Source organism: Pelecanus crispus, chromosome 1 (genome assembly GCF_030463565.1).
Source record: "Pelecanus crispus isolate bPelCri1 chromosome 1, bPelCri1.pri, whole genome shotgun sequence".
NCBI classification, from domain to species: domain Eukaryota; kingdom Metazoa; phylum Chordata; class Aves; order Pelecaniformes; family Pelecanidae; genus Pelecanus; species Pelecanus crispus.
The window spans coordinates 103,931,301-103,948,075 of NC_134643.1; the positions used below are offsets into that span (position 1 = coordinate 103,931,301).

A 16,775-nucleotide genomic window follows, 5' to 3' on the forward strand; every position below is an offset into this window, starting at 1 on the left:
GGTCAGTCTGCAAGCCCTCCAAGCTTACCCCCATGGGAGTCAAGTACCCGCTTACCCTGAAGGACCTCGGGCAATTGCAAACCACGTAGGCTGTGTCTTAAAAGCCTCAGCCGCTGTGTCCCTTGACCTACAGCTGCTGCCAGGGGCTGGGCTGGCACTTGCTCGGGAAAAGCCAGTTGCAGGCATCGACCTCTCTTAGCGTTGTTTTCTCCCTTTCTGCGTGGCCTGTATTATAAAAGGCACAGCGTATAAAGATCTTCCGGAAGGAAAACCTTGGTTTGGCTACCATGCCTGCGCACGTAAGACCCAGCAGAGATGGGCAAGGAGGCGAGGGCTGGTTCCGTGCCCTGTGGGCCGACGAGCGCCCGAGCCCCGACACTGCCGGAGAGGTGACCGAGGGAGGGACCGCGGCTTTTGAAACCTCCTTTCCGGCCATCGGTAAGGGCCAGGTACTTACGTGCATTACGTTATACACGTATTACAAAAGGCGTACTTCAGAGCAGTTTATCCCCATACGTACAGAGGCAACCTGCCAGATCGGGCCTTACCAGCCTCGCCTGCTCCGGAGAGGCCTTCCGGGAGGGACCCCTCCCCGGAATACACACGCACCTAGGGAAATGCCCGTTACGTGTTTTTATTGACAAAAATTCGTTTTCTACCTCACAAACAACGGCACGGCGCTAACGGCAACGACCGCGGCCCTACCGTTACCCGCCGGGGCGCATGCGCCCGCCCCGCGCGTGCGCGCAGGGAGGAGGCTGCCCGCCCTCCGGGGCGCGTGCGGCGCGGGGCAGCGGCCATGGCGGCGGCGGCGGCAGCGGGTACGCTGCGGGGCTTGGTGCGGGGCGGTGGCGGCGGCCGCCGCCGTCCCTCGGCCCCGGCCCCGTCGCTGAGGGCGGCCCTGGGGCTCCCGGGTAAGGGAAGGGCCCCGGGGCACCTCTGCTGGCGCTCCGGCGCCGCGCTTCCGCCGCCGGCCTGCGAGCCCGGGGAGAAGGGGCTGCCAGTCAGTCAGTCAGAGGGGAGAGGATGCGTGTCCGCGGCGGGGGGGTGTGTGTATATATATATATATATATATATATATATATACACACACACGCCGTGTGTGACGGCCGCGGGGAGGTGCGTTTGCTCCGGGCAGAGCAGGAGGCGGCACCCCCGTCCCCCGCGGCCCCGTGTCTCGGTGGGGAAGGGCCGGGCGCGTCCCCCGGGGTGGGGGCGGTAAGCGCCGCTCCCGCCCCGGGGCCGGGGTCCTGGCGGGCCCTCGCTCCCCTGCCGAGCCTCGGGGGGTGGCCGGGGGTGTGCGCAGGGGAGGGCGAGGGGTTCCGCAAGCCTGTGCGTGCCTGCAGAGCGGCTGCCGTCCCGCGGGGGTTGAGTTCCCCCTAAGCCCCTCCTGCTGCTTCCTGAGGGACTGGAAGCGCGAGGAAAGTGGGCCAGTTCGCTTGCTGGGATGCGAAGCGTGCCTGCGTGTGGGGCTTCACCTGGCACCTAAACCAGCTTTGCTCGCACTTGTGAGCGAGACGGTCCTCTGCCCAAACGCACAGTGCCCCTTCCTGCTGCTCCAGACTCGGTGCTTCTCTGACTTGTTGAGTTTATTCATTGCCTTAAATTTGACAGACAGCTGCGGCTCTTGGTGAGGTAATGAACCTCATCTGAGGTTGCTCAGTGTAGAAGTGAGTGAAACTTACCTGCCACTAAGGGTGCACATTTTGTGTCTGCGTGAAGAGATGAATACAGTGGTCTTTTGCTGATGTTTTTTCTTTCTGTGTGTTTAGAGTGCTGGCATAGCCAGAATAGCTGGTTATTGAGTGTGCCGTTAGGTACTCTGAGACTGGGCTAAGCAGCGGTTCCTGCTGGTGGAACTGGTGGCCACCTTGCTCCCGTAGCATAGGTGATTGCATGAAAAAAAGTGTAGACAATGTTGAGTCCATTATCTACCAGAGCTGTGTTCATCTGCTGCTGGCAGCGGGCAGGTCACAGTGATGGAGCGTTCCCAAGGTTGTTTGGAGGATTTCTTTGCCTTTGACATGTGGTGCTGGTCTCAATCACAGTTTCTGTTGGTCATAACACAATTAAAATTGCAGTGTTTCTGATATGAAGAGAGCTCCATAGCATCAGGCAAGGGGCCAGTGGTCTTCCCTGTAGCTAGTTCCTGCTGTCTGTTACTTGCTTTTGCAAATACTAAGTACCACCTTGCACCCTGCAGAAGTGCTTCCCTACTCTTACCAAGGTCTTTCACTGAAACCAGGATGAGAAATTACTGGCTAGCTGCTCAGTTATTGATATTTTTGTCTGTCTGAAGGGAAGTCTGCCAGTGTGACTCCAGTGAGCCTTGCTTTTGGATTGGCTGGGGTGGTTGCTTTAGGGTTTTGCATTATTCAGGTTAGTAAGTGCTGGTGCACTTACAGTAATTTGTTAAATGCAGAATACTAGTTTGTGGAATAGCTTAGACAGCAGTTGTGTCTTGTAGCTGCAGTTTAAACCCTGCCCAGTGTCGAAACAGTTTGAGGGCACCTCCAGAATGCTGCAGGATGGAAAACCAGTGACCTCAGCGACAGTTATCAGGGCTTAAGGGGGAGAAAAATGGTCCTAATTATTCTCCTATCAAGTTTAGCACTTCTTGGTGTATCTCCTCTGTTACTGGCCGGTGAAGAGGTGATGGGCTCACTGATCGAGACACACACAAACCAAAAGCTATAGCGTCGATGCATCTGAATAAACATACCTTTACAGTGGCATTTATTCCCCTTTATAATAATTGATGCATCAATAGATAAAGAACTGTCCTGTCATTTCAGGAAAGATTTAATGATTTTAATCTATGGTTCAAATGGTATAATTTCTGTTAGACTGTAGAAAGGCACTGAATACTAGCTGCATTCTGCATCTTTTATGCATCCACATTTACTCATGCGTGTGCAAGTTTAAAAAGAAACAAGCAAAACCCCTAAAACCCCTTGAATGTAATCTCTCTGATCGTGAGAAAACTCCGAGCCGCAGAACAGTTAAGTGGTGTGATACTGTCACAGCCTGGTTTTGCAGCATTTATCCAGTTGTTACACCACTAGGAAGCCCTGATGTGTTATTTGGGGTTGCATAGTTTTTGTATCTTGCTATTGATTTACAGTATTGAAGAACCAGTTGTCTTCTAATCTAAGAATTAAGAGTATCAAGGTCTTAGAAGTCTTGACCAAGCTTTCAGTTTAACAAATTAGGTTGCTGAGTGGGATAATAACGTGGATTAAGTCTCTGTAACACCTCTCTACGAATCACTTGCCCTCACCTGCAGTATAGGTACAATTGACTGCTAAACTTAGATTAAATACTGTAGCAGCTGTTGAGGTTCAGCATAGTTATTCATTAGGTAGCATTTCCTTTGTTAATCTTGTTTGATTTTTCTTTTTCCAGTTTGAAACAAACTCTTTTTTTTTGATGGTTATTAATGCTAATAACAGAATCTAACTTCGTGTTTGCTTTCAAAATGTGTCTGTTTGTTGTCTTGAACTAAAAAAAAAAATTGCCACATCATGTACTTGTAAACTTACCATTGCACACAGTACTTTAGTCCCAAAATTGTATTTTTGAAAATTAGTCTGGAAAAACAAAAAGGAAAAATAGAAAGTTAAACTAAGCAGATGAAAAATCTTATTTCCTGTGAAATGAGTAAATATTTTCAAGATGGTATACAACACAAGGACAAATGAAATATAGGAAATCTTAGCATTTGGCTTCAGTTGGCCACTTTGCTAGTCACTGAGTGAACTGCTTACGTGGTTGGCATTTAATGATTTGAGAATGAATTACAATCGGCTTTCCCTAACAGGTTAATCAATACTAGTTAGTCATTGAAGAGTATAGCAGATACTTTTTTCCTTTTCTCTTGAGCTAAAGTATCTTATTTTCACATAATATGTCCATATTTTCCTGAATCCTAATTTTATAAAATATTAGTATTTCTGCCAAGGTTATCCTGATGATTGTACTAAATAGCTCTTTTTATTAGTTTGCAGGCTGAAATCATCGGTCAGCTTTCTTACTCGACCAGATCGACCAAATCTTGCTTATCATAAACTAAAAGGCAGGAATCCAGGGGTTATTTTCCTTCCAGGCTTTAAGTCAAATATGAATGGTCAGAAAGCAACTGCCCTTGAAGATTTCTGCAAATCTCTAGGTCATGCCTTCATCAGGTACATTCAGAGCGTCGTTCTTGCGAAAATGAAACAAGTATTGTGGGTTGGGGGAAGGGGTTTTAACAAAAATATGTAAACTTTGGCATTTGGTTTGGAATGCATGCTGTGCTGTACACAAGCTAAGTAGTGTCTTTCTTCCATTTCAAATGTAGACTTTCGGTCTGTAAGAGAGACTGAGATAAATTAGGAGAATGTATTCTGAAAGTAATTCAGGAAATTCTCTGGCAAATTTCTGTAGTCTAGCCAATGCTATGTTTTACATTAAGGCTACAGACACAAAAATGAAAAAGAAAGGGAAGAAAACAGTAGAAATTTTAGTTTTGGGACCTGGAGTTCTCATTTCTGTAAATTATCACTATAAGTGTGCTGCTTAACTGTCAAAGCTTATGAAGCTATCCAGTGCCTTCTGTGGGTTTAGAGGAACATGCACGTGCTTGGTGATACTCTCTTTTGATAGACTAGGGTGAATGCTCAGTTTCATAAGTCGTAGTTGGGAATAACGTTTGAAAGAGAGTTTGTACATTTTAAAAGTACCTTTAAAATTGAAGTATATTGCGTTCTGGCTGTAAGGGAAATTCTTTGTCTGGGAAATATCCTGGTAAATTTGGGTATTGTTGTATCAAATGGTAAGAGAACACTGCATCACTTAATTGTATCGGTTGTATTTAAACCTCTTTTCATGTGATTTCTGGTGCTAGTGATATGCAGGACCAAGTAAGAAAACATCTAATGCGATGTCTTGTCCCCTGCTTAATTTGATTAAATGGTGCTGTTTAGTTAGCTAACTGTGTTGCTGTAGACAGTAGTATGAGTTTCATTTTGATGGTTACTTTTTCAGATTTGATTATACAGGATGTGGAAGTTCAGGTGGTAACTTTGAGGAGTGTACAGTTGGGAAGTGGAGAAAAGATGTTCTGTCTATACTGGATGAACTTACAGATGGACCACAGGTTATATTTTATTTTTAAATGTAGAATGCTTTTTGTCCCCAAGGTAGAACATTAATCAAAAATACGCCATAATAGCTCTGGTCAACAGTATCTTCTATTTAACAGCTTACACCTGCTCACTTTCAGGCTGAATCATTTGAGAGGTCATATTCATAGGAGCTCTTGTGCAAGCAGGTAGATCACAAAATCATGGGAACGTGGTTTGGCAGGACCTCCTGGGGGTTGTTTATTAGAGCCTCCTGCTCAGAGCAAGGCTGTCCTCCCGGGGAGCCTGAGACAGCCTCATGGCGGAGGTTCTACCTGACAGGGAACTGTTCCAGTGTGGCACAGCCCTCTTCATGAAAAAGTGTGTCACTGTCCCAATGCTGATGCATTAATTAAAGCATTTGTAGGAATGCTACAAGTTAATACACTCTATATGATAAAATAGCTTAAAAAAATCAGCAGAAGCAGCATTTGACTTTTCCAGTTACTTTAGAAATGACTGTGAGAAACTTGAAATCTCCTGCAACCTGGAAATGCCTAGTGGTGTGTTTAAAACAGTTTTGTATTATGAATTGCTTTTGTTGACCTCTTTCACTGCACTGAGCCTTTACTGTGTGCATTTATTTTAAGGAGGAAACTATGCATGTGATACTGAATTACTTCAACTCTCATTTTGTTTCCAGCGTTTCAGTCTCAGACAGCAATAACCAGCCATGCTAAACAAAAAGAATAATAGAATACCAGATCCTGTGGTGCTTACTCAGGCAAAATTTCCACTGGAGGTGACAGCAGTTCTGCCTGGGTAAGGACAGCAGGATTATGCCCAAGGTTTAAGTAGTTAAATGAAATGAAAACTGATGCTTTGTAAAAGAAAAAAAAATAGCTATTGCCTGTGAAATAATATCTCATTTTCTCTCTTTTAAGATTCTGGTGGGCGCCAGCTTGGGTGGATGGCTGATGCTTCATGCTGCAATAGCACGCCCAGATAAAGTAGCTGCTCTAGTTGGAGTAGCTGTGGCAGCGGACCACCTTGTAACAACTTTTAAGAAGCTTCCCATTGAGGTAAATGCTGATGGTTGGCTTTTGTGCAATCTAAAAAAATGCATCAAGGATTTAAGAAATTTTGTTGCTCAAACTGTACTTTTCCTGCAAGTGTTCCAGTAATTTTTCTGTGTTTGCGGTGGAGGTAAGCTGAAAATTTACATTAATCTAAAAGTCTTTTAGATTAAATACTGTTAATTAAATAATTAAAATACTGTGCTTTTAGTACGAAGCTAGTGTGAACACTACCTAGAATGTGTTTATATTATTACTGTGGCATATAGAATGTGGTCAGATCCCTGCAGTTCAGCACTCCGTTAGATTTCAGTGTTGAATATCTTACATTTGCACTCAGATTGGATCCTTGTGCTTTCAAGGATGGAGAAGTAGCTGCTAAAGCAATTGAGATGACATTGGATGAGATGAATCTGACACAGGTTGTGTGTGTAGAAGGGGAATTCTTCAGATCAGTGTGTTTGTGAAGACTCTAAGATTTAGGTGCTGGGAAGTCTCTTTCTGAGTTGCTTCCTTGATGGTGGTAATGTCCTGTCTTCAGGAAAGAAAATCAGGTGTTATAATGTGACAAATAAACATGGCAATAAATAGCTTATGCTTTAGAATAATTAAAATATTTTCCTGATTTTTTTTTTTTTTTTGGGGTAAGGCACTGTGTAGTGTCAGTATTGCTACTTAAGACTAAGGTAAGATTCTGGAAATACAGTATTTAGACACAGCTATTGTGTGTGTATTCAGACTGAAAAGACTGATCACTGGAAAATTCTGTTTTCCTGGGATTCTCCTTGTTTGAGGTTCAGTGAACTGATTGAAGCCAGAGAGACTTGCTGTTGATTGTGGCTGTACATCTTTTTTGATAGAGTCTGGCTGAGAAACTTAATTTTATTGGTGAATCCTAACTAGATTAAATGGCAGAAGAGACGTGCAGAGTAGCTTTTGTGACATGGCAGGGGTTTTGTCTTCTCAGATGCTGGAAGGCAAACAGGAATACACCTTCTCTGCTAATAAAAATGGACAAAGTGAAATTGTATGCCTGGGGAAGTTTTACTGCATTTAGAACAGAAATAGGTTGAGGCACTCTGAAGAACTCGTAACATCTGTCTTGTTTATTCTTTGCTCTCTTTTTTTACAGGCACAAAAAGAAATAGAAGAAAAAGGTGAATGGAAGTTTCCAACAAAGTATAATGAGGAAGGGTATTACTCCTTGACATACAACTTTATCAGAGAAGCAGAAAATCACTGTGTGCTAAATAGCCCTCTTCCTATAACATGTCCCATACGACTCATTCATGGCATGAAGGATGATGTTGTCCCTTGGCAGATCTCTATGCAAGTTGCTGATCGTGTTTTGAGCAAAGATGTGGATGTTATCCTCCGCAAAATTGGCCAACATCGGATGAGTGAGAAGGAGGATATAAAACTTCTTGTGAATACCGTTGATGATTTAATTGACAAGCTGGCAACACTAGTATAAGCTGCAGAGTAGCATACATGCATGAACTCTACACCTGACTCTTTTCCATGAGTAGCAGAAACCCTGTTCTTAACAAGATGATGCCAGGCCTGTGACTATCACAGTAGGAACTGAGCTTTATCTGCTGTTTCTTACCTCTGTTTCATAAATACAGGTATTTCATTAATGCTGCATTTGCACAGGCAGTCCAGAATGTGAAGGAGTGCTGCTGTTGTGTTCAGAACCTCTCCTTCACCACTTACACCTTTTCTTGGCAAGCTTCCTACACTTTTGTACTGCGGTGTTGATTCAGTTTTGTTATTATTGGCCTGTATGGTAAAAGTTTAATCTCCTGTGTCTTTGACACCTTTTGGGTATTGTCCTTTTGCTGTAACATTCTTGTATCTTATGTCTGAAACCATCTGTGCAAGGCAAAATCAACTTAAGTATTTACTAAAGTTATTGTTATTAGAAATAGTAAATAACATGAAGCATAATAAACATTTCAGATAATAATTATATTTTTCTTAAGTACTGTTAAAATTGAAAAGTGGAAGGCACACCCTGATGGTGTGCTTGGGGTACTACATAAAGAACACGTTAACTTCTAAGAACGCAGGGCCTCAAAGTGCAGATGGAGCTCTCTCATCTATGCTTATCAGTAGGGTTTATGTCCTCTACTCCAGGCTGTCTTTTTGTAATAGTTAATTTGTGGGTCTACTGTTAAGGGAACAATATATAATCTTGGTGTGACGTGAAACCAGTTCAATATAGTGACTCTTTTATAGTAACTTCTTTAAAGTGGGGAGTACAGGACCATAGGGCATCACTGCCTCTTTTCTGACTTGAGAACTGTAGATTATTAGGAATAGTGTCTTCCAGAGTTAGGAATTTGAGGTACACGATTGCGAGCCTGAAAACTTGTAATTGAAACTTTATAGTTGGATAATTCTTGTAACGTAAATCCTTAGAATTTAATAGTAAACGGATTTCCTTGCAAATGTGACTATTACCTGGGTTTTGTCCAAAAATAGAGTGCCATTCATACACTTGAGAGAGAGGAACTTGCTTAGGTGAGAGGCTGGAATTAATTCAGGTTGGCCTTAATATGAAACAACAGTCAAAAGTATATAGTTGTTTCTGGCTTTACTATTTTAAGTAGTAAATGGCATCGCTATTGCTACCTTAAAAGACTAAAGCTCCTGGGGGTAAGGTATTTGTAGAGGGTTTGTTGTTTTCAGTTTTGGCATTGTCAGTAGAAGTATGTTGCATAGAGCTTTGCTGAGGTAGTGGGGTTTAATTTAAAAAAAAAAAAAAAAAACAACCTAAAAATAAGCCCAAATCAACAACAAAACAAAAAAACCCTAAATGTCAGATGAGTTCCTGTGAAGTACAGTTTTATTTAGGCTTCAATACTGCAAAAAACAAGAAGCTGTGATGTAAAAAAAATTTGAATTCTGGTATGAGAGTAAAAAAGATGGCTGTAGTTTAGATGCAAACCTTGTAATTCAAGTGTACCAATTCCCTAATTCAATTACTCTAGCTCATGTTACTTGTTTGAGGAATTACAACATTCCATGAAATCTTGTTTCCAAGTGTTTCTGAGGGGAGTAGATTTTTTTTCTCTTTGTATGAATATGCAATTCACTACTTTCTTAAGCTTTAAAACCTCTTGAATATGTGTTTTACTTTTGAGAAAAATTAATTCAGATAATTTATGCAAATTGCTCAACCACTTCCATTCCTGAAGGTTGAGTTGTGTTCATATTTTTGTATTATTAAACAGTTGTCCTCTTTATGTGTATTCATGTGACTTGCATCTAATAAAACCTGAAAAATAGATTTTTGTGAGTTTTAAAGACACAGTCAAATCAAAATTAAGTTACTTCAGAACTTTCTGCTCTTAGCTTACCTATGACAATATTTTAATCCACTTTTGTCACTTCTGTTAGATTGCTTTGTCTCTTAATGGAAGAAGAAGTTGAAAAAAGTAGACTGCAGTAATTCCGAAGTACTTAATTTTAATTAAGGCCCAAAGCTACTGTTGTGGTAGATGTACTTTTTGTTCACACGTATCAAAGTTATTTCAGTAACTGAAAAGTTTTGAGCTATTTTTTTTGAATTGGGAACGATACCTATAAACATTAGATTGAACTGTAGTACTTCAGGCAGGGAAAAGTATATGTCTGCATAAACTGTAGCTGTGTATTTCTCTTGAAAGAATTGCATTGTATTCGTTCAAAGCTTCACCTTAGCTTTTATTAAATAATTGGTATTTCATGGCTAAGGTCTTTTTGTTCCAATGCCTTAGAGCACAATAGCTGAAAACAAATATGAAGGGGAGCAGTTGTGTGAGTAGTTTTCAGGTTGATTGGTTTGTTTGGTGGTGGTTTTTTGTTGTTTTTTTTTCTCCATTATTCTGCTGTAGTAACATTAGGTGGGACGAGGCAGCATAACAGGGTTTTTGACACAATTGTTGAGGATATAAAACTGCAGCATCGGTTCCTCAAACAACATTACTGAAACTTAATCCCAGGGAGGGTTTTTCTTTTTGCGTGCCACTTGTAGTTCTTTCTCTCTGTTTTTCTTCTCCTCTTGCTGAGTGGAGATTAGTGGTAGCATTTGCATTACAAGTACACCCCAAATTTGCTACATAAAGCGTAAATGCAAAGGCAGAGATGATACCTTCTTCATAGAGACAATAGTCCAGATAGTATTTTGAGATTCAGTGAATGCTAGTGCCCTTCTCTCTGTATTAGCTTACCATTTTCTAAATTCAGTCTATATTCCTTAAATATGAAGAGGTGGCTCTGAGGTAGGCCTTGCACAGACAGCCTTTTTCCTCTAACTTTGCCACGGTAGTTCCACTGGTATTTTTCTTTGCAAGCATAGCATTTTCCTTGTGTTCATGCTGGAAATACCAGCTTTGTGATTACTCTCAACTTGGTGTGTTCAAATGGCTGAAAGAAGGGATAGATGATAACCAGGGAGGTTTACATCGTACCCATGAATAGTTCTTGACCTACCAGGAAGTTTTGACAATCTTGAATAATGTAATAGTCACATATGATGGTGTCATTCCAATTCAGTACTATGTTTTGTTGCCTGAGTTGACGCCTTTGGCATCTCTTTTGTCTTTGCCAGTAGATGCCTAGGTAGTGAATTATTTTCAATATTAGTCATGTTTAAAAACAAATATTTCTTTCCTCTCTAGAAATACTGTATTAAACTAGGGTATTACACATTTGGAAAGCTCTGCATGGTGCAAATTTTTGAAATACTTTGTAATTAATTCTTATGTTCTGTTTTTTAATTTTTTTACGGACTTCTAATTTGCTGCCAAATACAAAGTATGTGTTGTGAACGTATAACATGTATTTCCTCAACTTGATTCGCACAAAATGGTTGGTGTCTTACACTTTCAAATTTACCAACCCTATCTTGTGCTGCCCAGGGTGGTTGGTTTTCTCTGAATACCTTAATCTATACTTAATTATTTCCAGTAGTACTGTTAGCTTAAGTTGTTAGCATTCTCGTTGTCTTTCACTTTTGACAGGTCTGAAAATGACTTCTGGGCTCATCTGTCACTGAGTGTAGTACGGACATGTTGGGGCTGACACTGCTGTCACAGTACAAGGACGCTCTGGACACTTAACTGAGCAACTCAGCTGCTTGTGTTGTTCATTTTGATCAAACGGTACTAGTTGAATAAGCACCTGGAGATATTTGTCTTATATGTAATGCTTAAACTACATAACATTAACTCCTGCTGAGGAGTTAGTTACAGTCATTCAAGTTTCATGAGTAAGTAACAAAAAGCTACGCAGGAAGCTTGATTAGCATAGAATACCAAAGAAGCAGGTAAGAGTTTCCATTAAAAAGAAACAAAAGCATTACCAGCTGACCTCAACTATCCCTAGTCCTTACCAACGTTTTTGTTTCAGATCTGTTGCAAAATCAAACTACTGGAGACTTAACTTGTGAAACAAACTATTCTGCCTTCTAAAAAGAAAGAAAATGGTGAGGCATGCTTTCCCGTGTTTGGGATTAAACTCTGCAATAGACCAGTATGTGTTGACAGAGTCTAAAACTTTTTCAACTTGTTTACTAATAAACAAGTGCTCTTATTCTGTGTATATTGAGCTGTACTAATGCAGTTTTATATGTATGTATTTTTATGTTGTCAAGTATTCTGCTTGTTCTGTCTCTTCTGTTGTTTGGCTTTGTATTACACACTTGAGCTCGTTTGGGGTTTTTTTAGTTAAATGGTATTAAGTGTTTCATGTAGTTTCAGTTTAGCTAACTTATTTTCTCTTGCATCAACACTAAATGCAAACAAAGCAGTGTTCACAAAAACCCCTAGCTGGATAGGACTTAGAAGAACTGCCTCCTGCTGTTTCATTTTTATGTTAATTTTGATTACGTGCTCTCTTGGACGCGCTGTTATTCAATGGGGCTAAGAGATTTATGGTACCATACTTTTCATATCAAATTAAAACGTGCTTAGAGAGAAACTTTCAACCAACTATGTGTCTGCAGCTGCCCAAATGTTTTCAATGCTCTAGTTGTGCTGCAATACAGAGTTACGACATTTTCTGAACCAGTGCCTTGGTCAGTGTCGTTACATTAGTGGGGGGAACGAGTGGGAGGGAAAATCATGTCCTGGGGAATGATGAGATTTGAGCTTCCTTGTTTTCTAAGTTACAAAGTTGTGCTGTTCTAGAGAGGCCTACCTTACCCTTTCAGATGTTGTTGTGGTTTTTTTTTTTTAAAGTGCTAAAAAATTATGTTAATGACTTCCCTGGAAGTAGAAGAGCGTTATGTTTCACCTGTCTCTAAGATCAGTGATCTCTGCTTTGAGCTGATGTACAAATTCAGTCAGATGTGTGAGAATGTGAAATTTCACTAAAGCCTGGTTAAAATTCAACAACTGTCAGAGGAATGCATGCAGAAATACCAAAAATCAGTGTGCACTCTTGCTCTTCCGCCCTTCTTCTGAAGCCCAGCAGGGACAGGAAAGGCAGAGGGAACTCAAGCTATGCTGTTTAATAGCAGGCAGCTTGCTACATACATGGTTGGAATGCCACTGTGCATGCTGCTTTTCTCCTGGCAGGTGTTTAGATTCTAGGGGAAGATATTGCTGTAACGATTGGGAAGAACAGACAGAGATGAAGGACAAAAATACATTGCTCACAGATTTACTGCTCATAGGTCAGGTTTTATAGCTCAGATTTTCTTTGTGTCTGTAGGACCTCATCTCTCTTCAATATGTATTTGCCTAGGACAGAAGAATGTTAGTTACAGCCTTGGCCATGTTATGCATAAATCTAAATTACAGGACCTACTGCAGTCTAGTTGCAGGCTTGACCTTGTATTTCTCTTTCCAAGTCCTGCATATGTATGCTATATGGTCTAATGCTTCTATTCCATTAAAGAGAAATGGGCCTCCTCCATATGATGCAGTAATTTTAGCTTGCGATCTGCTCATGGGTGGGGAATAGACATGTTGTCAGCCTGCTACAGCGTCTTGATTTGTGTTTGGCAAGGAGCTTCGGCTAGCTCTGCATTTATATGTGGAACAAAAAGCAAACGACAGCTGCTAAAACTTCCAGTCACATGATTCTGAAACTAAAATACAAATTTAAAATGTTTTTAGGCTAGCACGTGAAAGGTTATGTTCTTTTCGGGCCTTCTGACCTGCACTGGGTTGTCTGCTTGCCTCCCACGTGGCAATACGAGAAGGTCACTGCTGCCTGTCAGGGTGGAAGCAGGTGCTCGTGTCTGTGGCAAAGGTATGCTGAAGGTTGGAGTGATGTAAATGGCCTGCCCAGACTTTGGTGCTGGAAAAGCAGTCCCTGAAGGACATGGGCTGCCTGGGATCAGGTCTGGGTCTTACGAGAATCCTCTCCTTTGCTTCTGTATTGAATATGGTTTGCTGGCAGAAAGTGTGCCAAGGTGTGCTGGTCCTTAGGACAGTAACTCTTGAAAAAGTCCCTGACAGCAAAGCTAAGTCCCTAATGATAAGAAGCAGCATTTATTTAGTTAGAGGATTTGATCTTGTTTGTTTGTTTGTAAATCTTGCTGTCTGTTTTTGACCTATGTTTCAGTGAAATAAAGAGATTACTTCTGTTCTTCTGGTGAGTGTGTATTGCAATGTGTAGTTTTCAAACCAAGGTAGTTCTCAGAAGATACTGTTTTTGTTGGGTACTGATAGAAAATCATTACGATGAAATGCGTTGGTTTTCTTTCAAGGAGTCTGTAAATCCAGCGCAAGACTTAAAAGATCCTGAGAATTAAAATGCACAATTTAACTCCAAGGTCATCTTGAATACCAGGAATGCTGGCAATTATATCCACTGGAGTTGTTTTCCAGTGGTAACTGTTTCTGCTGGCAAGCTGCCTGGAAGGTGATCAATGACTTACGAATCCCAGAAACGCTTCTGGTCACGGCTACCTTAGGAGCTGCCTTGATCTGCAGACCAGTGTGTCAGTGCATTCTGTTCTGTCCCACAAATAGGAAGGTCCTTCCTTCCTGAATTACTTTGCTTTTAATCCCAAATTTGAGGCGTTCAAAGTACGCACTTGCTTGGGGCTTAACATCTTCGGAGCTGGCAAAGAAACCCTTTTGCAGGTGAAAGAGAAGATACTTGAAGCAAGTTAGCACTTACTGGCTTTGAGGCTCTCTAGATTTTAGATTTCAAATCACTGGGGAAGTTAGAATTTTTAAAATTAATGTTGTCCCCAGGTTCTGATATCTCTGCCACCCAGTTTGCACAGTTAAAAAGTTGGCAATATTCCACGAGCTTCTTTTTTCCCCTAGTCTGACTAGTTCTCTTGTGTAGAACATCTCCAGGTGTCTTAAGACAAAGCAAGGCCATGAATAAAACCAAGGGTCTGCAGAGCACTGACCTGGCCTTGCAGCTCCCTGAAAGAGGCCCTCTGCTTGCACTGAGCTTGTATTGAACCTTAGCAAACCTCTGCAACTCTAGAAAATGTGATGTCATGACATAGGCGTATATGCAGGGAGCAGCTTTCAGCAGCCCTTCAGAAGGAAATGAAGGGAGGTGCTGTAAACTGTTTTACAGCTTTGGAAAATTTCCTGGATTTTTTTTTTTTTTTTTTTAACCTAGTTATGAAAGGTCCATTATTGCATAGTGGCAGACCTGGGAAATGGAGCCTGGACTTCCCAGTTATTCTGACTACTGGATAGGTTTCTCTGATGGGAATTAATCCGGCATACTTTGAAAGATAGTGCTTTGGGATGGCTGAAATACCAGGCTCTTTCTAAGGAGCAAACTGCCAAACAGAGAATCTAACCAAGGTTAGGGGTTGCTCCGTAGCAGGATAAGTTTTACTTTTCCCTCTGTGTTCCAGCCAGAAGATGTTGAAAGCTGTTGAGTTACCCTGAATCTAAACATGGGTCATGAGCTAATTAATGTCAGTTTTGTTGTTGTTGGCAGCATTTGTTTCTAGATTTACAAAGATTTTTAAATTTGTAGGTTAATATTGTGATTATCTGAAAGCATAATACGAGCCGTAGCTCTTACAGGCATGAAATCCTACTTCAAGTATTCAAGCTTCATCTCTATTTTTAGTCACAAGTTCCAATCTTGAGTTACCAAGAAAAATAAAAGAGGACAAAATCCATTGGAAGCAGCAGGTGAGCTGTTCTAATGGTAGTACCGTTGCTACTGAAAACCTGTCCCTTTCTTCTATTTCACATTTCTGGCCATCAGGCTTTAACGCGCCTGTGTCCAACAGAAGGAACTTGAGTTCCTCCAGTTCTTCGCTGTGTAGCCACGCGTGCTTGCCATTTCTAACTTCTGGTTTTGGTGAGCAAAACAGATAATCCTTCTGAAGTGATCACTGTAAAGGCTCTAAGTTTCAATCTTCTGGTTACTGGAGTGACTATTTGAATTTACTTCATTCTTTCACCACTTTTTCTGGAGAGTGATTGTCAGAACTGGATATGATACTCCCATTGCTGTTGGACCTCCCATGTTTTATTCAGCCAAGCCCTTCGGTCACAGTGTCTTACCCAGCGCCTGTGCCCACCTGCTCATCTTCCATCACCCTCTGCTTTTTCTTTTTAACATCTGCTTTTTCATAGGACAGAGTGCTATGTTCTGAAAAGCACTTTTCTGACGACGGCTAGACTTTGGCTGCAGTGAGACACATTTTTGCCTGCTTCCAGGTAGACTGCTTTCAAGGAGTTTATCTTTGTTGTTTACTCATCACGGCTTGTATGAGCTGGGATCTTTTTAGGAGCCTGGGGGGTTTTTTTGTGACTTCTAATAACATATTAAATAATTAAGGCCTGGGAACACATTTTTGTACAAACTGAATAAAAGTATATACAATCATTAATGATTTTTTCAGTTACAGTCATTATTATAGGACCTAGTGGTTAGCCAGCTTTAATCTCTTTAATGTGTCATGTTGTTTCAGAACCAGTTTAGTTCTCTAATCAATGTGTTGTACGGTAGCCAGCTCTAATGTATTACAGAGTTTTTAGTAAATTGCATCAACACTATCGCTTTAAAAAAAAATTCATTCCATTGTTTTTCCCAGGATTGATGGCACAGAAGCAGGCTTATGATTTGATTACTCATACTTTGGAAATATTGGTGGGGAGCTGGCATTTTTCCAGTCCTCTGCAGCTTTCCTGGTTTTCAAAGCCTTATTAAAAATTGATATTGATGGACAAGCTTGCTTTTCAGCTTTCACAGTATGGAACGGTCCCTCGAGAACAGGTTGCAGAGCCAACATCTGTGAAGGGGGAGATCTCTGCTCTGCAGCTTAGGAGGGTTAAATTACCCATCCCTGCCCCCAGGTTAGGAAACTGGGTCAGAGGCTGATGCAAAGGTAGGTGGCTTTCATGAAATCTCATTGCCAATGAGCACTGAACACCCTGGTGTGACCAGAAACAGCCAAGCAACCTAGGTAGCTCTCTTCTAAACAGAAAAATGCAAAAAGACCTGAAAGTGCAAAATAAAGCTTCTTATTCTTTGTGGGACTGGCCAAAGAGTGTAAGGCCCGGCACTTAACAGTTGCTTGAACGGAAAGGACGTCGAATCCACGTACTGCCTTTTACTGTTGCAGCTGCAGTTTACTCCTCCTCTCATCTCCAGGCTTGGTTTGCAG

At 41.5% G+C, this 16,775-nt stretch overlaps 1 protein-coding gene across 1 annotated transcript; it reads left to right on the forward strand.

The window, feature by feature from the left end:
• Window positions 1-723: 723 nt before the first annotated feature.
• ABHD10 (abhydrolase domain containing 10, depalmitoylase) lies at window positions 724-7,943 on the forward strand. Its single transcript, XM_075711578.1, has 5 exons — window positions 724-914; window positions 4,008-4,184; window positions 5,026-5,137; window positions 6,047-6,184; window positions 7,311-7,943. Exons 1-5 carry the CDS (start codon window positions 724-726, stop codon window positions 7,650-7,652), a joined length of 960 nt encoding a protein of 319 aa, XP_075567693.1. The 3' UTR covers window positions 7,653-7,943.
• The last annotated feature ends 8,832 nt before the right edge of the window (window positions 7,944-16,775 follow it).